This window comes from Enhydra lutris, unplaced genomic scaffold (genome assembly GCF_002288905.1).
Source record: "Enhydra lutris kenyoni isolate GAN:26980312 unplaced genomic scaffold, ASM228890v2 scaffoldscaffold9, whole genome shotgun sequence".
In the NCBI taxonomy this organism is placed as follows: Eukaryota; Metazoa; Chordata; class Mammalia; order Carnivora; family Mustelidae; genus Enhydra; species Enhydra lutris.
In genome coordinates, this window is record NW_019154093.1 from 1,505,258 (window position 1) to 1,530,815 (window position 25,558).

At 36.5% G+C, this 25,558-nt stretch overlaps 1 protein-coding gene across 3 annotated transcripts in view; it reads left to right on the top strand.

The window, feature by feature from the left end:
* Positions 1–25,558, top strand: part of LOC111142876 (erythrocyte membrane protein band 4.1) — a 176,118-nt gene that overhangs the window by 112,220 nt on the left and 38,340 nt on the right. The window contains exons 10-14 of one of the 3 annotated variants that reach the window (XM_022496257.1): positions 947–1,044; positions 3,546–3,718; positions 13,868–14,037; positions 17,648–17,704; positions 23,702–23,878. In XM_022496257.1, the coding sequence (XP_022351965.1) occupies positions 947–1,044; positions 3,546–3,718; positions 13,868–14,037; positions 17,648–17,704; positions 23,702–23,878 (675 nt within the window). Of the gene's footprint in view, positions 1–946; positions 1,045–3,545; positions 3,719–13,867; positions 14,038–17,647; positions 17,705–18,886; positions 18,950–23,701; positions 23,879–25,558 lie in introns of all 3 variants that reach the window. The other 2 variants (XM_022496258.1, XM_022496259.1) reach the window with 2 other exon arrangements.

Below are 25,558 nucleotides of genomic sequence, written 5' to 3' on the forward strand. Positions count from 1 at the left end.
ATTCTTATTGAAGAAAGCAATTAGGAACAACAATAGGATATTGAGATGTGGAATGTTATGTCTACACTATACAGTAGTAGTATGGTATAGTAGAAACCATGAAATCATGAAAATCTGGGTCTGCCACTTGATAGCTAAGAGACTGGGCAAATAACTTCTCTGATCTTACTTTCTTTGTGTGTAAAATGTGGATGATACTATCTAATCATAGTATTATTGGTAATAATAGGCACTAAATATAAATATTTAAATGTCAATTTCTTTCCTTATAAAGTATGCTTAAGTTAGAAACAAAGAGGCAAAACACTAACAGGACAGTGTTTCTCGTATCCTTGGCAGGTTATGATTTGCTTTAGTCAAAGAGATCTCCAGATAAATTAGTGGTCAGTCAAAGGAAAAAAAAGAGAAAACATTTAATAATTCAGGGATCTGGTTTGAGCCAAAATCTTTAGCTCCTATTACAAAAAACAGTTGCATAATAATATTGATTGATTGGAGGAATCATGTTATCCCATTCCCTGATCATATTGTAGTCAAATATCCCAAATGTAGACAATGACCAAGGAAGACTAATGTCTGGACAGTCAAAAGGTCACTTAATTATGTCTCAGAAAAATGTATAGCGTATGTGTGTGTGTGGTGTGTGTCTGTAGGGGGAGTGGGTTCAGATGCATATAAATATGCAAATAAGATGCATAAATAATATAAGATGAATTTCCTGGCTTCTCTGTTGTGGAAAAAGCCACCTTAAGTGAGTAGATCTCTTTTGGTAAGTAGGAAAAAATTTCAAATGAAAATTTTCAATTTCAGTTGAAAGATTTCAATTTCTTAGACTAGCGATAACATTCTTTTCATTTATAAGTCCTCTTCTGTTACAGCATATTTCTCTGGTACTGGATCACTTTAGTCAAATAATCATGTTTCATGTTTATTCATGTTTTTATAGCAAGAACAGTATGAGAGTACCATTGGATTCAAACTTCCCAGTTACCGAGCAGCTAAGAAATTATGGAAAGTCTGCGTAGAACATCACACATTTTTCAGGTATTCTTCTCACTTAAGTATTTTTCAGGGATAAATTATTTATGCATGTTTCTATTTTAAACCTGCTATTGAAATTTCCTTCTTTGTATGGCTGGCATTCTTTTGTTTAGCTCAGGTGAGATCATTTTAAGCAACATAAAATGAATCCAGTTCTCCTCCCTCGGGTTGAAAAATATGCCCTACCATTCCCAGAGCACCTTTCTGTGTGTGGTAGAAGGAGAACAGAAAGGAGGAAAAGGAATCTGTGTTTACTAGGGGCTCTGTGATCATCCTAACTGGAGCTAAGATCAGTCTGTGAGGGGGAAGTACCCTGACTTACCTCCACATGGAATTTCTTGAAGCAGTACTTAACTACTTTCTGTAGGGCTGTTATATTAGAAGGTGAAAGGTAGGAAGCTGATCATTATCTTGGCTCTAATCAACCCGGGAAAAGAGGCACAGAGAACTGTCTTTGAAGGCCAATTGTATCAGATAATTAGAAAATAGGAGAAAGTTTCATCTGCTCTGCTCTGCTTTTCTTTTCTTTTTAAGATTTTATTTATTTATTTGACAGAGAGAGAGAGACAGCGAGAGAGGGAACACAAGCAAGGCGAGTGGGAGAGGGAGAAGCAGGCCCCCTGCTGAGCAGAGAGCCCAATGTGGGGCTCTATCCTAGGACCCTGGCATCATGACCTGAGCTGAAGGCAGATGCTTAATGACTGAGCCACCCAGGGCCCTCTGTGCTCTGCTTTTCAAGAGGCCACATCATTTACCCCTTGTATTCATCTATCAAACATTTTCTTTGTGCTTATCCTTTGTGTAGGTGCTGTAGTAGGCAGTGAGAGTATACCACAAGATAGTTCCAGTCCCTGTCCTGAGGAAACAGTTAATCTCGCAGACAAGACAGACTGTAGACAAGTAATCACCTGCACTGAAAGGAGAGCCAGCTAGTTACTGTCAGCTTACCTTGTAAAGAAAAAATTCTTTATTATTGCAAATTGCATACATGGTCATAGTAAAGAAAGTGGTATAATGAACTACCCTTGTACCCACACCCAGCCTCAATATTATCATCCCAAGGCCAATCTTGTTTCATCTATATCCTTACCCATTCCTCCCACTCCTTCCCAGAGTATTTGGAAGCAAATCCCGGATCTCATGTCATGTCATTTGTAAATAAACTTGGCTCTTTATGAATGGATCTCAAGAGAGATAACTACAATATCTTTTACTTCTATTTGTGTTCTCGTATCATACTTAGCACTATAGCACAGTAGACAGGAAGAAGTGTCCGGGAAAAGAACATTTAAATTCTCATTTCAGAATAAATATGAAGGTACACTTCATAACCAATTAAGGAATCTTAATTATTGGCATTGAGGTATTTCTTTATGTTTTTATTATGCTTTTCTTTAAAAATCAAACCAAGAATGGAGTTTTTATAAAGGGTAAGGGTAGAGGGTACTTGGATGGCTCAGTTGGTTGAGCATCCAACTGCTGGTTTTGGCTCAGGTCATGATCTCATGGGTCGTGAGATAGAGTCCCATGGCGGGTTCCACACTCAGCAAGGAGTCTGCTTGAGATTCTCTTCCTTTGCCCCTCCTCCCACTTATGTGTGCTTACATTCTCTCTCTCTCACTATCTCTCAGTTGTAGGACAGCATGTTTAAATATGTTTAATGACAATAAGAGAATATATTAATATGCGATTCTTCATCACACAAAAGAAAATAAATATTTGCTGAATTAAAATAAACTATCCCAAAAGGAAAAAGTACTCTCTTTTTGGTAGTATTTGATGTAGCAATTTATGTATTTATTCAGCAAACACTTATTGAATGGCAAATTCATGGCAGGCACTATGCCAGGAGTGAAAACACAAAGGTAAATAAATCATAGTCGTTATCATTTACCCGTAGACAGCCCACAACCTTGTAGTGGAGACTAGCACATAGATTGTTTTAGGTCAGTGCAGTAAATGCCTTGGCGAAAGAATTAGAGGATATAGCACAGAAAGAGGATGGGGTTCCTAACTGCAATACATACACCAAATAGCCTATTAAATAGCTTAACAGGCACTAATTGAGTTTGGAGTGCATTTGATAAAATTATTTTAATAGAGTGGGAAAAAGTGCTCTGGGCTTAGACCCTGTTATTGCCCAATCTTTTGCCAGCTATGTGAGCTTAAAGCAGTAACTTCTTTCTGGAAGTTCAGTTTCTTATATCTGTAAAATGATGAAAATATTACATGGATGTAATGAAAATATTACAGTGTAATAAAAGCATTTTGAAAACCATAAGGCCCTTCCTATAGGGATATATGATGATATGATTAATATAGGCCACAGTTAAATGATACATGTTGCTTTGAGAAGTGACATAGAATTAAAAGAACGATTGCTTGTTTGGAACTCTGTCTTAGTAACTGTAAGGAAACCATGAGATTAATTCATGATTTTTGTCTTTATTCTCCCAGTCTCATTAGAGTGAGGTAATACATATAATTATGTTTTTCCCCCCTAGATTGACATCTACAGACACCCTTCCTAAAAGCAAATTTCTTGCACTGGGATCCAAATTTCGATACAGTGGCCGGACTCAGGCGCAGACCAGGCAAGCTAGCGCCCTGATTGACAGGCCTGCCCCACACTTCGAGCGTACAGCAAGCAAACGGGCATCCCGGAGCCTTGATGGGGGTTTGTATTGAATACTAAGGATTACTTGTGATCCTAACTCACTAGGGAAAGATAAAAGAAGTTCAGTTGTTTATTAAAGAATCTCAGTGGTAAATGAAATGGATTTTACTAATTGTCTGTTTCAGTGGATTCATCTTAAGAAAAGTAGAACTGAGATTCTGAGAGAGTAGTAACTAGATCAAGGTTCTGCTGCAGGGAGTAGTAGATGAACAGCGCTAGAATCAGAATTCAAATGCAGAATCTTTGCCATAGCGTGAAAACCTAATGTTGTATACCGAACTAAAACCTGCTGTTAAATGTTTTTAAAGAGTTGTTTTTTCAAGTAGGAAAGAGGAAAAGGGTCTGGCTCTCGAGAGCATTCATTCAAAAAGTTTAGATTATTTGCCCTATGGCCATTAGAGACAAAAAACAGTGATGTTACTGGAGTCTCTAAATTTTGTTTAAATAAAATAGGGAGGAAATAGATAATTTTCATGATTGTGTATACCAACCTAAGATTTTTCTGAATTTTCCTAGTCTCAAGGATTTGAGAGTATTCCTAAAATGAAGTAATAAGCCATACTTAGTTCTTTATGCCATTAAAAAAAAAAAGATGGTTAATAAATAAAATTTCAAAAGGCAGTAACCAAAATAGAGCATTGTTGGTTATATTTATTAGGGAGTCATCAGGGCCCAGCTCTATGCTATCTACTGTAAAAGGAAACTGCATGTTACAGAAGTTAAAGGTTTGGCTTCTACCCTCAGCTAGACCTGGTTCCAAGCTCAACCCCTGTATTTATGATCTGTCTTCTTGGGCAAGTTACTTAATCTCTGTGCCTTGGTTTTCTCATTTATAAGATGGGCATGGTGATAATATAATAATACCTCAAAGAGTTTTTGTGAGGAATAAATCAGATGATGTCTATATGATGCTTTGCACAATGGCTGACAGTTAATAAGTGACCCCAAAATAGTAGCTATCATTAAGATACTGTTAATATTCTGGCCACAGCATTATTATTTTGTTTTATATCATCCAGAATTATGCTGCCATATTTTGGTTTGTTGCATTATGGGAGCATGTATGAGAGACACTTCCTTCAGTTTAAGAGGAATCCGGAATGAGTCAGCCACACTTGGAAAGAAGATTCCTCAAGAAGTAGAACTTTTGTGCTTCCATATTGCAAGTCATGCTTCTGTCTTTCTGATGTTTCTCTACTGTCCTGAGTTTAAAGGGACTGCTTAAAGAGGAAGAGGATAAGGCAGATTACAGGCTTTGTCTTATTCAATCATCATGAAGACCTTCGGATTAAATAAGTTTTTTTAAGATATGTTAGCTGGGGGCACTGGGTGGCTCAGTGGGTTAAGCCTCTGCCTTCAGCTCGGGTCCTGATCTCAGGGTCCTGGGATCAAGCCCCGTGTCAGGCTCTCTGTTCAGCAGGGAGCCTGCTTCCCCCTCCCCCTCTGACTGTCTGTCTGCCTACTTGTGATCTCTCTCTCTCTGTCAAATAAGTAAATTAAATCTTTAAAAAAAAAAAGATATGACAGCTGATGAGTGTATTGGAGTACAGTTTGGGTTAACTCCAAAACCCATGTTCTTTCAGATACTTACTCACGTATTCCTTTGTTCAACAACTTACTTTACCTTTCCTACATATCAAGTATTGTTCTAGTCACTGGAGAGACAGCTGTGAACATACAAACATAGTCTCTGCCCTCGCAGAGCTTACATTTTATGAGTAAACATACAAAACAAAATAGTTTCAGATAGCGATACGTACTATGAAAAAGAAACCAGGGTGACAAAGAATATCTGGGTATGGGGGAGACTGGGGAACTGTTTGAGACTGAGCGATCTATATCTAAATTTAGAAGGTCCCCCGGAGGAGCTTCTTGAACTGAGTCCTGAATTATGAGAAGGAGTCAGCCATCCCAATATCCGGGGAAGAATATTCTCAAGGGGGGAGTAGCAGGTTCAATGACGTGGAGGTGGGAATGAGGTTGGCATGGGTCTAGATCATTGCCGTCCCAGAGAACTTTGTGTTCTGATGGAAATCTGTTTGGTGATGTCCACTTTGGTAGCCTGTGTCCAGATGTGGCCAATTATGAACATGAAATGTGGCTATGTAACTAAGGAACTGAATTTTAATTCAGTTTTAAGTTTAAATAGCCATGTGTAGCTAGTAGCTCCCACGTTGGGTAGCAAAGGTCTGGCTCCTAGTGAGTAAGAGGAAAGGGGTCAAATAATTAAATAAATAAAATAAGTGAGGTCAGAGGAAGTGGGAGAGGCCAGATTGTGTAAGGCCTTGCAGGCCATCCAAAGAGTTTAGATTTTATTTTGGTTGCAGTGGAAAGTGGTTAGAGGGAGTGATATGATCTGATTTCCATTTTTAAAAGACCACTCTGATTGCCGGGTGAATGCTTCCCTGAAGGGGAGTAAAGGAGAAGGATGGTGAAGTCGGTTGCAGAATCTGGGTGAGAGGTGATGACAGCTAGGACTTGAGTATTGGCAATGAAGACAGGGAAAAGTGGTCAGAAATACATTTTGGAGGTAGGCCTGACGGAATTACTGATAAATTAAGTGCTGGAGATGATAAGGAAAAGAAAATCAAGGTTTATTCCTAGGCTTGATTGTTTAATATGATGGGAAAGTCTGAGAGAGAAGCACAGTTGGGTGGAAGATCAAGACTTCTGTCTTGGACAAGGTAGATTCTAGATGTGGCCACTTAATCTTCATGTCTGCCATATTTATATAACACCATCAGGCATCTCCTTCCTTGTCCAGTAAAGTCGCCTACTTTTAGTTTACCTTGGGTTTGGGGAGCTATTATTTTATTGTTTTTATCCACAATTTTCAGTGAGAAACTGAGTTTGGAGAATTTAAATCACTTCTTCAATATGTCACAGACAGTAAGTTGCACAGCTAGACCTGGGTTTGTATGATACCGTGTATCCCATGACTTTTTCCATTGATTAGAAATTCTTCATTGCTTAGATACTATGCCTGATGTATCTTTTCTTTCCAATAGCAAAAATAACCAGAGATTGAAGTGTTCATGAGCTTTGGTATCTTGAACAAATTAGAAAGCTTTACTTGTCAAGAGATTTATATTACTTTTAAGAAATTATATCCCAACTGTCTCTATTTTTCTAGCTTGTAGAAATGTCACAATCCAAGATATTAAAAAATCTTGATGTCTCTATTGACTAATATTAGCTAGTTCTTATTAAATTATACTCTATGCTGAGGTGGGGGGGAGTGGATCTCCAAAAAATTTGTCTTGAAAATGCTATGGTCATGGTTGAGATTCTAAAACTAAAGCATGTAAGAGAATTCTAAGGGAAGATAGTCAGCTTTGATGGCTTTACCATTAGTATCAGAGTTCTGGGACTTCGAAAAAATTGTTGGAAATCATTTTTTCCAGCCACCTAATTTTATAGAAATGAAACCTAGAGCCTAAAAAAGTTTGTCCAAAGTTAACATAGTCTGCCAATACAAACTTGGAATCCTGTATGTTTTCTGGTTCCTAGATCAGTCCCTTTTTACCTTCATAAATTCCAGGATGGCTTCTTCCTTCTCTTTTCCTTTGAAAAAATTTCTGAGAATATTTTTTTAAGATGCATAATCTTTACTGGTCTTGATAATTGCCATAATTCTTGCTACATTATGAGTGCTTAATAAATAAATTTTGAAAATAAGATTATGTTTTTCCTGTCGGCTGAATGTGAGCTGGATTTTATGTTCCACTTTCTATTGGATGTTTTAAGTGCATTAGAATATCCTATTATAGCTGTTGCCCCTCTGTTTAATTTTTTCTACCTGGAAGAAAAGCACCTTTTTTTGGCTGATGTTTAATTTTTCAAACCTTTATTCAAATCCGATGACTAGTGAAGTTGAGTACCTTTTCATCGTTTGTAGGTCATTTGCATATCATCGTTTCTGAAGTGCCTATTCCAAAGTTTTGCTCATATTTTTATTGTGTTGTCTGTCTTACTAGTTTGTAGGAGTTCTTTTAAAAAAAAAAAAAGTTTAATTTAAATTCAGTTAATTAGCATATAATGTATTATTGGTTTCAGAGGTACAGGTCTGTGATTCATCAGTCTTCTATAATACACAGTGCTATAGAGTTCCTTATACTTGTCTCACTCCCAGTCTCAGGGAGAAACCATCAATATTTCATAACTAAGTGTGATATTTATTCTAGGTTTTGTTAGCTACTCTTTATCAATTAAGGAAGTTTTCTTTTATTCTTAATTTCCTAAGTTCTTATCATAAATGAATGGTGACTTTTTTTATCAAATGCTTTTTAATTCATGATTGATATGTAGTTGACCTTAGAACAATATGGTTTTGAATTGCGTGGGTACACTTACAGGCAGATTATTTTTGTTAAATACAACATAATGTTTTCAGAGTATTTTCTCTTCCTCATGATTATCTTAATAACATTTTCTTTTCTATAGTTTATTGTAAGAATATAGTATGTAATATATGTAACATACAAAATATGTGTTAATCCATGGTTTGTATTTTCAGTTAGGCTTCCAGCCAACAATAGGCTATTAGGAGTTAAATTTTGGGGGAGTCAGTTATACACAGATTTTCAATTGTGCAAGGGAGTTGGTACCCCTCACCCCATTGTTGTTCAAGGGTCAGCTGTAATAATATGATTTTTCCTCCCTTTTTATATTATGTGGTAGAATAGATGATTGACCTTCAGTCCTTAAACCAACTTTGCATTTTTGGAGTAAATACAATTTGATTATAATGTTTTTCTTACATAATATTTTAGAATTTTTCACAACTATTTTTTTTTTCAACTATTTTCATAAGAGAGATAGGCCTGTCATTTTCCTCCCTACCTCCCTCCCTCCCTTCCTCCCTTTCTTTCTCTTTTCTCTCATTTTCCTTTCTTATAATATTGTCAGGTTTTAGTATGAAGTGTACTCTGGCCTCATAAATTGGGAAAGATTCCTTCTTTTTCTGTTCTCTGGAAGAGCTTGTGTAAGATTGGTGTTATTTCTTCCTCAGTGTGTGGAAGAATTCACCGATAAAGCCATCTGGTCCTAAGGATCTCCTTGTCCAGGAGTTCCTTACTTTCAGATTCAATGTCTTTATTAGATAAAGGACTATTAAGACGTTCTGGTTCTTATTTCAGTTTTGGTAATTGTGTTTTTCCAGGAAATGTCTATTCCATCTAAATTTTTTTAAAAAGATTTTTAAATTTATCTTAGAGCAAGAGAGCAGGGGGAGGGGGAGGGGAGAGGGAGAGGGAGAGAGAGAGTCCCAAGCAGACTTCATGCCAAGCTAAGAGCTGACTCTAGGCTTGATCTCACAACCCCAGCCAAAACCAAGAGTTGGACGCTTAACCAACTGCACCACCAATGTGCCCCTCCATCTAAATTTTTAAATTTATTCACATCGTTGGGTATATTTTTAATATCGCTAAGAATTATAGCAATGTCCCCTTTTGTGTTCCTGATATTGGTAAGCTGTGCTTCTTCTTTTTCTTGAATAGTCTTGCTACAGATGTATTAATTTTAAATATTTTTTAAAAGATTTTGTTTATTTATTTGACAGAGAGAGATCACAAGTAGGCAGAGAGAGAGAGAGGAAGGGAAGCAGGCTCCCTGCTGAGCAGAGAGCCTGATGTGGGGCTTGATCCCAGGACTCTGGGATCATGACCTGAGCCGAAGGCAGAGGCTTTAACCCACTGAGCCACCCAGGTGCCCCTGGATGTATTAATTTTATTAATTTTATTAGTCTCTTCAAAGAACCAACTTTTGGGGTTTTCTTATTTTTTTGTATTAGATATACTTTAATTTATGCCAGCTAATATCTTCATTATTTTCTTTCTGCTTTTATTGAACTATTGTTTTTCATTTCTTGAAATGGATACCCACTGCTGTTCATTATTTCTTACAACCTAATCTTAGAATTTAAGTGACTTGCCTAAGGTCATATAGCAACAGAACTAGAAGAGTCTGGGACTGTTAACCCAGACCCATGTTTTGTACTCTTCATCATGATGACTTTTGTTTTCCTAGGAGAGGAAGAATAAAAAATATTAATATTCATTGAGCAGTTAGTATGTTCAGGCACTGTTCTAAATATTTGACATGTGGTACTATCTTTTAAGCCTCTGAATTACATATAAACTAAATAGGACAATTTTTTTTAAAGTTTTATTTCCAAATGTCTTTTTTTTTTCTCTGTCTGCTGTCTTCTCAGTACAAGAATTAGAAACAGGTCTATGGAAACTCTTTTTCCCTCCTTTTCCTGGCTCCTTCTCTATTCATCTTTAAGAAAGAGACTTTTCCCTTTTAGGCCCTCCTTTTTATTTATATATACATATATATATGTACACACATATATATAGATACATAAACATCTCTCTCTATATATATCTATAAAATATAAGCGACATCTGCTTCACCAGCTGAGAAGCTAAAACCGGTTCAGATTCCAGTTTATACGTCAGAGTGGTAAGTCCCAAGGATAGCTAATAATGATGACAAAGATTTTTCAGCTTATACTTTTTTGCACTTTTTCCTTTTCAAACCATTTCCATATATTCCTATTTAGTACCAAGAACTGAATGAACAAGAAGCATGTAGGAATTCTTGGTTTAATCATGAGGAAACTGGGGCACAAGAAAGTTACATAACATGTTAGGGTCACACAACGAGACGGTTCGTCCACTTGGCGAATAATGGTGCAGTGATTCTTGCCAGGGGAATACATCCATATCATCTTTGGAGCTTTAAAACAAGTACCCAATCTTCACTTTTAAATACCTCATCTGTCTGTGGTGGACCTGAGCATCGGCTGTGTTTTTGTTGTGTTTTAAGATCTGCCGCTGATTTGTGTGGGCCCTCTAATAATGGAATCACCGATCTGCTACTTACCTATTATGCCCATACCATACTAGCAGAGATTGTGCTAGTAAGTAACAGGGCTAGACCTAAAATGTAAGGCTTCTTTTACTCAGTGTGATGGTTTTGAGTTTTACTCTTCACTGATCTAATATATAACTGTTTCAAAGTTTCTGTTGTTTTTAGACAAGAGCAATATAATACTGAAATTAATGGGCCCATAAGATGATCACAGCACTCTTCTTTGTCTAGACATTCAGAATTAGGAAATGATTGAGTTTTTAAAGTTTAAGCGTTCTCTATATATGCACCTAAATCTTGTAATGGCTAACAAGTAAATTCACAAAACCGAAGAGCCAAAATATCTTAAAAAGCCATCACTACCCTCCCCAAAATATACAGAAAAGCATTGGATTATATAATCAAAATGGGTGAATTATATGTTATGTGAATTATATCTCCATAAAGATGTCTAAAATAAATAAGAACACTACCATGATTCTCTGTTGTGATCCATACTTTGTATCTTCTTATTGAGAAAAGGAAAGAAATTTGCTTCTCTCCAGGGCTCCCAGGTGAAATCTTTCACTTGAATTGCATATCAGTGTGTGCATAATTAATTTTTTCCCAACAGGGTGTTGAAATGATATTAACCCATAACAACAACAAAAAAGAGACTTAGCGGTATGACATTAAAAGTTATTAATATGTAGGGCTTATAAAATATTTTCATAACCATTGAGTATGTCTTCCCTAACTTTTCTATAGAGTTAATATCGTCTACATTTTACAAACGGTGAAATTCGATGCCTCTAACTGCCAGTTTCTACACTGATACCTACTTTTCCACAGACGGTACAGATTGCCAGGGCTAGGAATACCAAAGACATAAATCATTTGGCTCTGCAGTATTAGTATTGGATTAAAACCAAATGCAAGTGGCAAAATAACACATGGTGAAAGCATGGGCTATGTTTCTATGATGCCAGGCAGAGTTGAATTAATTCTTTGAGAGGAGGTGTGAATACACATGTATAATGATAGTTTAACACAACTGTGAGCAAAATATTTTGTCACATTCCCCTGTGTTGTTAGATTTGGTCTGCCATCTGCCATTCTTGCACTGAGTAGCTGAGAGCACCAGCACCCATGAGTAGCAAGGACTTGCAAGAGGCCACAGAATTTTCATTGGAAGATAGACGATTCCTTTGTTTCTCTGGTTTTCCATGTGTATACTTTGAGAAGTGATTTCTTTCACTGGAGATTATTACTGGGAAATGAGCATTTTTTTCTTGGAGTTGTATATATGAAGTAGTTGTGAATTCCGATTTTTTGTCTGTTCTGATTCATGGAATTCCTTTTTTTTAGCTAATATTTACTACTTATAAATCTAAATTTATCAAGATAAATTCAGAGTTGTCTCGGTGGTTCAGTCAGTTAAGCATCAGACTCTTGATTTTGGCTCAGGTCATGATCTCAGGGTCGTGAGGGGGAGCGTCACTTCGTGTCGGGCATAGCTCCTGGTTGAGATTCTCTGTGAAGAGTCTTCTTAAAATTCTCTCTCTCCCTTTCCCTCTGGCCCTCCCCCCACTCAGACACATTCTCTCTCTCTCAAAAAGAAAGATAATAAAATAAAATCTTTTTTTAAAAAGAAGGGAAATTCAGTATGTTCAGTTTAAGAAGGCAAGAAAGCATACAATAAAAGTTGTAAGGATTTCCATGCAAAATAATTAAAATTTAAAAATCGCAGTTCATGAAAGGATAATGACCTGTTATCAGAAATATTAAATCACGTGGAGAAGCACGTGGGTGGCTCAGTCAGTTAAGCATCCAACTAGATCTCATCTCAGGTCTTGATCTCAGTGTCATGAGTTCAAGCCCCAGAAGTTGGGCTCCATGCTGGGTGTGGAGTCTACTTAAAAATAAATAAGTAAATCATGTGGAGACACACTACATTTCTAGACACTGCCAGATAAGTGAGGCTACTACAAAGTATGTATATGGTGTTTTTTAGTCCCTGAAAGAATGAAGATAAAAATCATAAAAAGAGTATGAGTAGTTGTTTTTGAAGTAAGCGATCTGAAACTTAGCTGCCTAATAGTCCAACCCAAAACAACTATTAACTTTGAAAGATCAAGCTTTTGTTCTAAGCTTCTATTGCATATTATCTCTAGAACAGTATCTATACAGCCTTTTCCCTAAGTCAGGGTTCCTCAATCTCAGGAACCTTGGCTAGTACTGCCTCCTGCTTCTCTCCCCAGTTGCGGCAATCAAAAATATCTCCAGACATTCCTAAATATTGTCTGAGGGACAAAATCATTCCTGGTTGAGAACCACTGCCCTAGATACATCAGAGAAGAGGGGCTATAACACAAATTGATAATATTCTGAGAGGGTAGGAGAGAACTCAAAAGTTTTTTATTTTAAAGGACTAAAGGCCAAAGGTTTTGAATTCGTATTATTTTAATCAAATGACTTATTAAAAGGGAAAGTATCTGGTTCAAAGGTTTGCCCTTAAACATCAAAAAGTATGCATATCTTACAAGATCAGTTTATCAAGTTATTTTGTAATCATTCCAAGCAGGCTTAACAGAAGAAGTCAGACTTGATCCTTTTTCCTAGAACATAGTTTTTAGTTTCCTAAAATCACCTATAAATAAATGGATGTGTATTTCAATACAGCTTCATGAAAGAAGTCAGACTTAATTAGCCTCTTTTTTTCTCCATAGACTACATTGCAGTTTCTTTTCTTTTTTTTAAAAGATTGTTATTTATTTATTTATTTTTTAAAGATTTTCTTTATTTGAGAGAGAGAAAGAGCATGAGCAGGGGGAAGGGCAGAGGGAGAGAGAGAAGCAGACTCCCCGCTGAGCAGGGAGCCCGATGCAGGACTTGATTCCCAGACCCCCAGGATCATGACCTGAGCTGAAGGCAGATGCCTAACCCACTGAGCCACCCAGGCACCCTTATATTGTAGGTTCTTGAAACTAACAGAGTACAAGGTTAAACAATCTTGCTAACTTTTTAATAAAAAGAGTTTTTATTTTCTTTTCGTATTTGGATCTGCTCTGCCCCCTTATGGAACACAATAGCATAGTTTAGCTTCTCTGTTTTAGCTTTTTTAATGCCATCAGTAACCTGGCAGAGCACTAATGATTTATTTTTTAACTTCTGTGTGATAGCCCACCGGACACTGTGTCCTGGATTCACAATTATTTTACGTGGTGACTCTAAATGAAGTAGTATAGTGACTCTTGCCTTCACTTATCCTTCCCTTTCCCCTTTCTCACGTAGCAGCGGCTGTTGATTCAGACCGAAGTCCCCGGCCCACCTCTGCACCCGCCATTGCTCAGAGTCAGGACACAGAGGTTTCTAAAGCACAGAAGGAAACAGTGAAGGTTGAAGAGCAAAAGGAAGAAGTGCCACCCGGGCAGGCTGAACCGGAACCCACAGAAGTGTGGAAGGTACGTCATAAATCCAAATATCTGGCTAGTTCACTTTCTAGTTTAGACATGTTAACTCCTTGGCCAGGAAGGTTTTCAAAGCATTGATTCTTGTAGAGTTCTAACAAAGTTATTTCTTCTTTACTCTTTCTAAAAGAAAGTATTCCCCATGAACCTGTAAAATATTTTCATAGAATTATGTCATGAAGACTAAACCATCCGAGAAGTTTTCAGGTGACCTACCTATACAGTTACCTAACTTATATCTTTTAAAAAAAAAAAAAAAAAAAAAAGAGCCTATAAAGCACATCAGCACTGTGATCATCTGCTTTTAAAAATAATTTTTACTCATCCAGAAGGAATCTCCACATTCCTTTTTAAAAGTAAGCTCTGCTAATAGGATTATAATATAATTTGATTTCCTAAGATAAGTATATGAGCAACATACCCGGAGAATATCCCAATTAGTATTACATAAAGCACTTCTATGCAGTTGTTCAAATCAAATTGTTTATGAAAGACAAAGATCCTTATGTAGGATCTGAGTTGCTTATAGTTCTGCGTTGATTGTACCGCAGTCTCTGATCTCATTGAAAAATCACCAATTAGCAGGTTTCCCAGGACTAACAGTAGCTGGACTGATCTTCTGTGTGTTGATTAGCCTTTTAAGCACATTTAGGCTGTGATGTAGTTGAGATGTTCAGAATTACTGACATAAACACAAGTATCACTGTTGACAACAGGAATTACTAGAGGCAGTGCTTTTTTAAAAATTACGTTGTTATATGTCTGTTAAGAAAATTAAAGCCAAAAAAATTTTTTTAACCATGGAAGACCTTAGTAAGTGCTCTCTTCTTGGCAGATGAGTTAATCCTGTTCTTCTGGACCCAGTTCAGTGTCTAGTTTATCTGTAGAGCAGTGACCAATTTGGCTTTGTTTTGACTGTATTAAAACAAAACAAAACAAAACTGTTCTACATGACATGCCATTTTTACTGTCTTTTGGGACCAACTTGAGTCTAAAGAGAGAAAAAAAATTGAGCAAATGGTAGATATTTGCCTTTTTTTTTTAACCTAGCCAGATGTGTATGACACTGGCCATCAGGTTCAGTATCAACAGTGCCTTTTTAAGGTTAGACTACCTCAGTTTTTAACGTTAGGATATCTCATCTGGCACTTTTGACTATTCCTCCATTTGTTGTACTAACAGGAAAGTGTTGGATTATTAGAGTTGGCAAAGGAATCTTTTTGAGTGGCTAAGATTTCTTTGGTGTTCTGCTAACATACTTGTTCTTTTTTTTTTTTTTTTTTAAGATTTTATGTATTTATTTGAGAGAGAGAGAGTGAGCAAGCATGACTGGGTGGCAGAGGGAGAAGCAGGCTCCCTGCTGAGCAGGGAGCCCAAAGTGGGGCTGGATCCTAGGACCTTGAGATCATGACCCAAGCCAAAGGCAGGTGCTTAACTGACTGAGCCACCCAGATGCCCCCATACTTGTTCTTTGGCCTATAAGTCAGATACAGGTATCAAGAATAGGTTCCTGTTGCTCTTGGGACCTGATAGAGGGGAGAGATCACTTCCTGGTCTATGCTTCCCATTCAAGTGCCAGTAGGTGGTTTTCTTGCTGATTAATTCTGTGTATGTATATGTTTTGAGATACTTACATAAAGATCAAACTAAAAATCACCTCTGATAACCTTCTATTACTGTAATAGTAGGGACAGAATTAAGGATGACTCTGAGTTGATTTTATCTGTAACAATAGAAAATAATTATGTAGTTTACCTGAAGCCATAGTTATTATATAAAGCAATAGTGTAATAAAATAACCTGTAACACTATATAAATTTCATTAGCTAACATGAATTTGGTGCCAGATAGAAGTAGCTTTTTGCATCTTGAGTCATTTGACAAGACCTATTTTGCAGATGTGGAATAGTACCTCGCCCCTATGCACACCTTTATCTCATTTAATGTTCTCTGAAGGGGCTTGACTACCTTTGCTACTTGGTACTTTTAGACTGAAGTAGAGGCTCTCACTTTGTTGCTGTTAGAAAAAAGCAAAGGGTCGTTATTCATTGAAACAAGTAATTTAAGCTTTACAAAATGATTTTTTGTAAAAAATTTTTGAATATTTTTTTTTTATTTGTTTGACACAGAGAGAGAGAGAGACAACAAGAGAGAGGATACAAACGGGGGAGTGGGAGAGGGAGAAACAAGCTTCCCGCTGAGCAGGGAGCCCAATGCGGGGCTCAATCCCAGGACCTTCTGGGATCATGACCTGAGCTCAAGGCAGTCGCTCAATGACTGAGCCATCCAAGTGCCCCTGCAAAATAATTTAAAACTGCTATTTGCTAAACATTCACTACTTTGTGGGTATATTGTCTCTACTTTTTCAATAAAAGACTTAGGTGAAATAACTTGCTAATGACCACACATCAAATATAATGGGATTCATAGTAGAAATGACACAAATTATCTGTTATCCTGGTAATTAAAAGTACTGTAGCTGGATGTGCTTATGATTTGACAGTATCACAAAATTTGGTGTTATGTTCTCTACATTCTGTCCTAGGAAAAATAGCACAATGACATTATACTACAAGGTAATGCTGCCAATTGTGATTAAAAAGAACGTGTCAAAACCACAGATTGGTGAGGTTCTATAAAGAAGTTCATGATACAAAGTGACTGATTTGATCCTTAATAAAAATTTTTCTAATTTTGAAATACCTACTGCTTTAGGCATTGCTCACTCTAAAATGCTTCCTCTTAATAGTCTGTTTGGGTTTCTTAAATTTATACTTGCTTCATTTGGGGTCTATAAAATGACTATTACTAAAGGTATTTCAAAGCTAGGCAGGAGGCCGCAGTTATTCTCTTCCTACTATTAAGGATGAATCTTATTTATCCACCAAACACAAGGGCTCCCGCTCCCTGGAGAGGAGATTAGAGATTGCTGAATGTTGCAGCTGAGCCCTATGTGTGCTTATTTATAAATCAGCCTTGGAAGTAATTGCATGCATCAGTAACAATTTGAATTGAGTTTATTTTGATGTTTTGTTGCCTAATAAACTCAAGGTGAAAGTGCCTCCTTAAATATATTGATCAACTAACAATTTTTTTTGTATTTACGTTTTTTGTGTCATATGTGGTTTATTATATGTGTGCTTTAACTGTAAAGATTTTGTTTTTGTCATGTATGTCCTACCTTGATATCTTCATTTGTAAATTCGTTTTTAAATGTTAAAGTGCTTCTAGATCATTAAAAAAAAAAAAGCCAAAACAAAAACACATGCCTTATTTAAGCCCAAATTATTTTTTGTATAAGTACTTTTTTATCAATAAGTGTAAAAATGTTTTCTTCATTGATGGAATAATTATCGTAATTTTCTTTTACTATCATTTGGCTGTCCAAATTACCTCTTCAGCCTTGAAAATATGATGGTGAACTAACAGATGACCATTGAAGAGTAATGTCCTTTCCTGTCACACCCTCATAAGACTGCATCATGTTGATCGTGTATCAGCTTATTTTGCAAGCAGCTTAAAGATGCGGCTTATTTGGAAATAATGCTACTCATAGAAACCTACTAACCTAAAATGTTTTTACCACTTTATTTCTTAAATGTAGGTGGAAAAAACCCACATCGAGGTCACAGTACCCACCTCAAATGGTGACCAAACACAGGTTTGTGCCAACAGGCCACTTATACCTTTTCTCCTCCCTCCTCAATTTTTTTTCTTCTCCGCAACTCCCTTCCCTTAAAAAATATTATAAAGGTTCAAACAAACTTCATTGAGCCAATATTTTATCATTTTTCTTTTTTTTTTTTTAATAATGGCAAAACAGAAGCTTGCAGAAAAAACCGAAGATCTGATAAGAATGAGGAAGGTCAGCCATTTTTCACTTTCACAAAACTGCATTATTGTCACCCATGCTGACTTCTACAGTGCATTAAAAAGACAGTGATCCGTTCTTTTCATTGATTTCTCTTCATCAGAAATTTTCAAATTGCAGATATATATTTGCGCACATATCTATTTGCATACACTCACATACATGTGTATAGTGAAGAAATTATAATCCTATACTATTTGTTGAAATTTTTCATTACAATAAACCTCCCAGGAGGAAAATGCCTTTTTAAAAACAATGAAGTAACTAGTGAAGACCAAAACTATCCTTCATATTTAAACTTGATAAGAAATATTTCAGTGGCATCATATTCTTGGAAACATGGACAATATTTGATACATACTTACTATGAAAACCATCATAGCAGCAACTCCTGGCATTGTTCATAACTGTGTGTTTTGCTGCTCTGTGCCCGTTCTTCCCAAATATAGAGTGGGATGTATCAGTCCTTACTGAAGAGAATATTGACTAATCGTGTATAAAGTGCCCTTAGATCTTTCTTATGAAAGGTATTAGAGATATACCTACTGTGGTATTACTAAGTATGAACTATGTCTCAGGAAGGTAAATAACATTTTACAGCATTTTTCCATGCTGTGGAACATGGGATTTCAAAGCTTCTTAAAGTCCTGTACTTTAAGATAACTCTCAAACAGTTGAATTTCAAAAATGAGCATAAAACAGCTTACTATGTAAGAAGCCAATGAAGCCAGGAGCACTGTCTATTTAAATAAGGTCATCACTTTCTTCCATCACTCATGAATAGGGTCATCCGTTTTCTAGTGGTAATGTGTTCTGTGTGTGTCCTTGTAGTTTTGTGACCATTTCATGTTGGCGTATGCTGCGCTGTGGACTTCTCATTTTTTTGGTTTGCCAATTTGCAGTTTTTTCCCCGCAAGAACAACATTTTAATTTTTTATGCTTTTCTGTTTTTCCCCTCTTTCGTTTTCACAGAAAAAGAGAGAGAGACTAGATGGTGAAAACATTTATATCAGACATAGCAATTTAATGTTGGAGGTTTGTATGAACTTGAAGTTTATTTCAGTTGGTTGCCTGTACCTTCTGCGTTCTCTGCAATCACCCCTTTCTTTATGCTGCGCTTGGTTTTGCATGCCATTGCATGACAGAATTTTAGGTTTAAAATGCTTTTGCATGTTGGTAAACATGAAGATATGCAACCGTCTCTCCTTCTGACTCTTTAGTTTCCATCTGTCATACTTATCTAAAAAATATATGATTGGGACTACCTCTCCTTCTTGCGGTTCCATTGTTTTAATAACCAACTTGTAGAAAATTCAATATCACTGTCAAAAACTCCTTGAATTTTCCAAGAGTATAAACTCCTGTGTGTCCCAGGCATCAAATTTGTAGAATAGTTTTCATCTTCTGAACTGAGTATGGAAAAGTAGGAGAAATGATCCCAATTCAAAAATGGACTTAAAAATTGGAGATAGCAAAAAATGACAGGACAGTCAGGAAAGAAAAAAGATATAGGAAGGAAAGAGGGGACCTGGTATTTAATCTGTAATTAATATAAGATAGTTTATTACAAAAACAGGTCTGTGGGCATAAGATGATTAATTTAAAGATAAGAAAATCGAGCCTTAGAGAAATTTAATTTGCCTGTGGTCACAAAGCCAGTAAATTGGTAAAGCTAGGTTTTGAGTTAGGGTCTATCTATCTATCTCTATTAAACTTCGTTTTTTCCATTCAGAAATAGCAACGTACTATCTACTCTAGGAATTGTAAGGTCATTTTCTCATTACATTCAACAATGATTTGCTTTTTACCTGAGTTGTATTAGTATACTTAGCTAGTTTGGAGCTCCACCTTGAACAGGGAAATATGAAACTAATTAGAAGAGTAGGGGAACTCTATGAGGAAAAAGTAGAGAACGTGGAGTTATCTATATGGAAAACACTGAGGCTACATTAGTTTACACCACACAAAGACTCATATATAAAAGTTGACCAGATTATCTTACGATTTTGCTCAAGACAGAGCCAAAAGAGATGAATATAACTCTGATACTGGGGATTTAACTTAAACTTGAAGGAAACATAAATACAGAGGAAGATGATAAACATTGTTTCTGCCTTCAGGAAACTTAACAATGTGTAGAAGTAGGGAGGAAAGAAACAATAAACAGGTAAAAAATAGCAATAAAATGATACCAAGTTATTATGGAAGCTGTGACAGAAATAAGTGGTATGCTGTGCTAAGAAAGGAAATCTCTGAATAAGATGGGAAGTTCTCTTTGGAGAGAGAACATACTAGCTGAGACCTGAACGATGAACATACAAGAAATGTACTAAATAGTATTAAACTGGAAATCTGAAGAAACTTTAAAATAGATCTCTGGTTTAATATAATGACCTCTAATAGTTACTTAACCTTGTCCTATTTTCTGTCAAAACATACATTTTGAGTGCTTGCAAAGTATAGGGTACTTTAATAAAAGTAATAAAAATTTTGGCCAGCCTTCATTAATCACATACTGTGCGATGGGCACAATACCAAATACTTTATGTACATTTACCTCATGTAACATGAAGTTTTTTAAGGCCGGACTCTAGGATATTTCAAACTCGGCAGCTAGACCTCTGCTTGATTTCGTAACTAAAACTAGACATGAATGGTTCTGCTTCTGGGATTAGGAAGAATTACAGAGGTCAGATGATGTCCTTGTCCTTGACAATGTAACATCTCCCAATCCCAAACATGCCTTTTTCTTCACTAGTCCATCTTTAGTGCTTCCTTTTGACTGGAACCTGCAGTACCAATCATATATTTGTCATGTGTTCAATGAGGTGTGTTATGGCTTCTGAGACTCACAGAGTCCCTATGTGTGATGTGTTTTTTCTCCCCAACATTGCATTGGTAGCAACAAGAGGGGATTTCTAAATAAGTGTGCGTTTGAAAATTAAAACTACTAACTACTTTTTGAGAACATTTTATATTTAATGGTTTGGTTTGGCTGCTGCTAAAATTATAAGATGATAAGTATCAAAAAGTATCTAGCCTAAAAGCAGCCAAAGTAGTTTGGCTAACCATCATTCTCTAGTTACAGTAAAAGAAAAAAATTTTCAAAAATTGTCTCCCTTCCACCCCATAAGGATGTTCTCTCAAGTTATCTGTCACTCTAGCAGGTGGTGTGTTTTTTGTTTTTGTTTTTGTTTTTGTTTTTTTTTTGTAAAGCATCTCTCCTACCCCACCCCCACTAATGCTTTGTTCTGGCCAAATAAGGTCGAGTTCATTTTTAGATCTACTGCCTCCTCCTCCATCTCCCAGAGAAAACCTGTAGCAAGTGTCTATGACAAATTCTATTTGGAACAGGTCCCTTTGAGATCTTAATTTTACTCTGTGCCCCCACAGGTTTCTAACAGAGCCTGCTAAGAAGGATGGAGAAAGCTCCTTCAGAAGCTACTGATTTTATTGAAATATTTATTTTCTCAGGTTCCAAGCCAATCAAAAGCTAGGCAAGAAGAGTAACAAATCACCACTCTCATATTAAAAGGCAAATATAGAGAGTTATGGTTTTACCATAGCATCTTGCTCATTTTTGTTTTGTTCCATTCATACTTTAACTCTCCCAAATGTGTTAAGTTGTTCTTGGACCAAGCAGATTTAATTTCCAGTTAGGAGCTGGGTCACAGGAACTTACATACCTTGTGGGTCTCAGTTGCTCAGCCTACTACTGGGTCTTTGACCAAGTTTGTTCATGCTTTTCTTTAGCTAGTAAACATGCTTTTCTTGCTTTCAGCTAGAATAAAAGTGCACACTGTTGTTTCCTCATGGTGAAGCCCATATTCATGGGCTATACTCACATTTCATCCCAACAAGCAAGAGGTAATTTTATGGGGAAGCTACAGGATTGTCCATTTTGGGTTTAGTTTTCTCTTTGATCTCAAAGCAAACATACATGGTTTAGTCTTGCAAAAATAAAAAGAACAGATTAGTAAGTGAATTTTCTGAATGAATATCTCCAGAATCAAAATTATGTCGTGTGCCTCACCAATTCTTTTTCCTATGCTATTTTCCCTTTGACATTGCTTTTGAAAAAATTTCATTTAGTTGAAGCATGCGTGGCTCCAGAAAATTTTTTGAAATTTTTATTTAAATGAGTTCCAATTTTTCCCCCCAAATGTGGTGGTTTTCCACAGAAGAAAGACACAAAGAAAGAAAGAGGCTAATCTCAAAATTTATACAGCATATTAAAAGATCTATTTAATATTATGCTTTTCTTGGATACGGAGCTGCCGTGATATATAATAAACACAGAATTTTTAGCATTCATCAACTGACAGGCTCCCACATATTTTGATCTCAAGCACGGATCTGAGCTTTTTTGGAGAAGTATGTTGGACAAAGGACATTTCAGTTTTTGTCTTTAAATTGTATTTCCCATTTTATTTCTGGCCAAGTCTACTTTTTGAAAGTTGTATTTGCCTCCTGTTACATAAACCTGAATGTTACTTCTAGTTTTATTAACCTTTGTTTTGATCCTTTCTCCCTGGAATATCCCATTTAAGGGATATCAAACCTAGTTGTCCACTATCCAATTCTGCTGGAACAGTTGAGATATTTTTTAAACTGTTGAGGAGATATATAAGGTATTTGATGAATTCTTATTAAATTACTTCCAATCCATTGAAAGTTACTGGAAGAAGGTCCCTCTTTTGAATTCTACTAAGGGATGAAGTAAAGCTGTCAGAAGCTGGAAGGCATAAGGCTTTTTTTTTTTTTTTAAAGATTTTATTTATTTACTTGAGAGAGAGAGCACAGAGGGAGAGGGAGGAAACAGACCCCCGCTGAGCAGGGAGCTGGATTTAACTAAAAGCATGAATAGGGGGTGCCTGGGTGGCTCAGTGGGTTAAAGCCTCTGCCTTCGGCTCAGGTCATGATCCCAGGGTCCTGGGATCGAGCCCCACATCGGGCTCTTGGCAGGGAGCCTGCTTCCTCCTCTCTCTCTCTCTGCCTGTCTCTCTGCCTACTTGTGATCTCTGTCTGTCCAATAAACAAATAAAATCTTAAAAAAAAAAAAAAGCACGAATAGTATTGGTAAAGAAAAAAAGCCATCATATCACACACCTGAGTGATTTTTCATAGATAATAACAATTTGCTCTCAAGGCTTGGCCAGGAATTCTAGTGATAAATTCTTATAACAAGAAAGGGCTGTTCCTGTTCATCAAAACCAGTAATACCACCTAGTAATAAGGAAGCAGAATTATCTCCAGCTATAAACAGAGGGATGCTGTATGATTGCAACTCACCAAAACAAAGCAACCAATGGTGGCAGTTGCATCTTTTATCATGTCCTTTGTTTAATAGCTGCTCCTTATCTACTGCTATCTCCATCTTGCCTGAGCTGAGCCTCAATCAGTTCTTATCAAGACGGGGCTAACTGATCTGTGATATCACCCTCTTTGGATGAGGAGTTGGAGATCTAGCGCTGTGTTGTAATGGGAAGAAAAGTTGCAAAATTAAGGAGTGAGGTCTGTGGGTTACAAAACTGCTAAGAGTTGTAGGGTTATGATGCTTCACTGCTTCCAAGAAAAGCGCCTAATTAAAAAAGAATACTAAAAAAAAATGCAAGCAAATATACCATGTTGTATATTTAAAATTTGAATGCAATTTATGGATTAGTAACATCTGCCCTGGATGTGGTATGTTTTCTGCCAGTGCCCATATAGTCTAGTGGGCTTCCCCTGATGTGTTTTTTTCCTCTGAGTATTTATTATTTTGCATGTTTGTCCTTTCAACTGTAGGATTTAGACAAAAGTCAAGAAGAGATAAAAAAACATCATGCCAGCATCAGTGAGCTGAAAAAGAACTTCATGGAATCTGTACCAGAACCACGGCCTAGTGAATGGGATAAACGCTTATCCACTCACTCCCCATTCCGAACACTTAACATCAACGGGCAGCTTCCTACAGGAGAAGGAGTGAGTACTTCGTCCACGTGACCACTTGTGAGAATGAATGAAATAAACGTTATTGTCTATTAAATGTTCTATATATAAGTAAAGTAAGGTTAGAGCTGAAATTTAGCTTTGGTTCCTCACCAGTTCATTGCAGCTTTAAGACATTCATAATCAAACACTTGTTTTTAAGTCATATGGGCTACCCAGTCGAATTATAGGAGCCGTTTAGAGCTACCATTAGATGACTAGGCTCTTGAGAACTGCCTCCTTCTGGCTAGTGTGTATTTACAAATTGACCATAAGCCAGTGGAACTTTGTGTTCAAACTGTGCCTCCAAGGACCAGAGAATTTACTAAATTTAGTAAGGTCAGAATTGGAACAGGATAAACATTTTTTTAAACTTTATTTGAACATTTGCACAACTGAGAAATGTCTGGAATGGTTGACCACAATTACATAATAAACCAGGGAGACCTCTAAGCCAGAGAATGCAGAACACCACACATTAATGATATTTCAATTTTAGAAAAATTATTGACAGTTCATCTTTATGAGCAGCTTCAAACTTTTAACATGTTGTTTTGTAAGATAGTCACAGTTAGAAGAAGTTGGAGATACCTTTCAGGCTGGTTTTTTGTGTGTGTGTGTGCGTGCTGTTGTCATTACCTGTCATAGAAATCCTACGTCTGACTAAATGAATCTGTGTGATGAAATATCTTAAAAGTTACCTTAAGCATATATTTAAAAATTCTTAATCTTTAGCTTATACAGGTTAATATTTATATAAGTAGTCACAATGATTTAATGAGTGATGATAATAATTTTTAAAATTATATTCCTGGTTTTCACCAATAGCAACAGCAATTCTAGTCAAGAAAGGTAGTGATGTCTTAATAATGTTAAAAAAAAAACATTGTTTTTAAATTGAGAATTCATGGTAAACTATTCAACTTTGTTTAGTTTCTGGAACTGGAGAAGATGATAAAAGTTGACTCGCAGAGGGGACTTTTTATCTTTTTCAAAATGCGATTGAAATTGGCCAAGAGTTCTCCAAGTAGAGTCAGACCAGTTTCACCAAGTAAGACTGGAGAATTCCTGAATGATGGGTAGCTAGTTACCGGGGGTGACAGGATGCTGTTGTTTCTATTCTCCATCCTCTTCAGCCTCCATTCCCTGATGTAAATGGACATCAGTTTTAGATTCTAAATCTAGATAATGTAGCCTAAACAGAGACAGTGACTCTGCTTTCTATAGATCTAGACTTCAGGAGAAACGCCATGTTGCTGTCTTGCCTGGTTAACTGTCTCTCTAAACCATAGCTGCTTATTTTCTAGAAGCTTTCTTTTTGACTCTGTGGAAGTAATAAAAGATGCTCGATTACTTTGAAAAAGTAATTTAAGACTCTCTTGGAGTTTGGTAAATTTGAATCAGTCTCCATTTCCAGAAAATATCTTCTATCTTAATAGAAGAACCTTCCAGAAATCATCTCAGGGCTGGTTGGAAATGGGTATGTCATTCTGTGGACTTTAAAGAAAGGACTTTTATAAATGAGATTGGTGGGGAGTACTTGAGCCACTTTAGCTCTGTGCTTCTGTATATTACTCCTCTAAATGAATAACAGAATAAGTAAGAAGAACTGTCCTATGATAACCTTTTTTAAAGGATAACTCCACTTTCTGGCATATCTTACTTTTTCTTCAA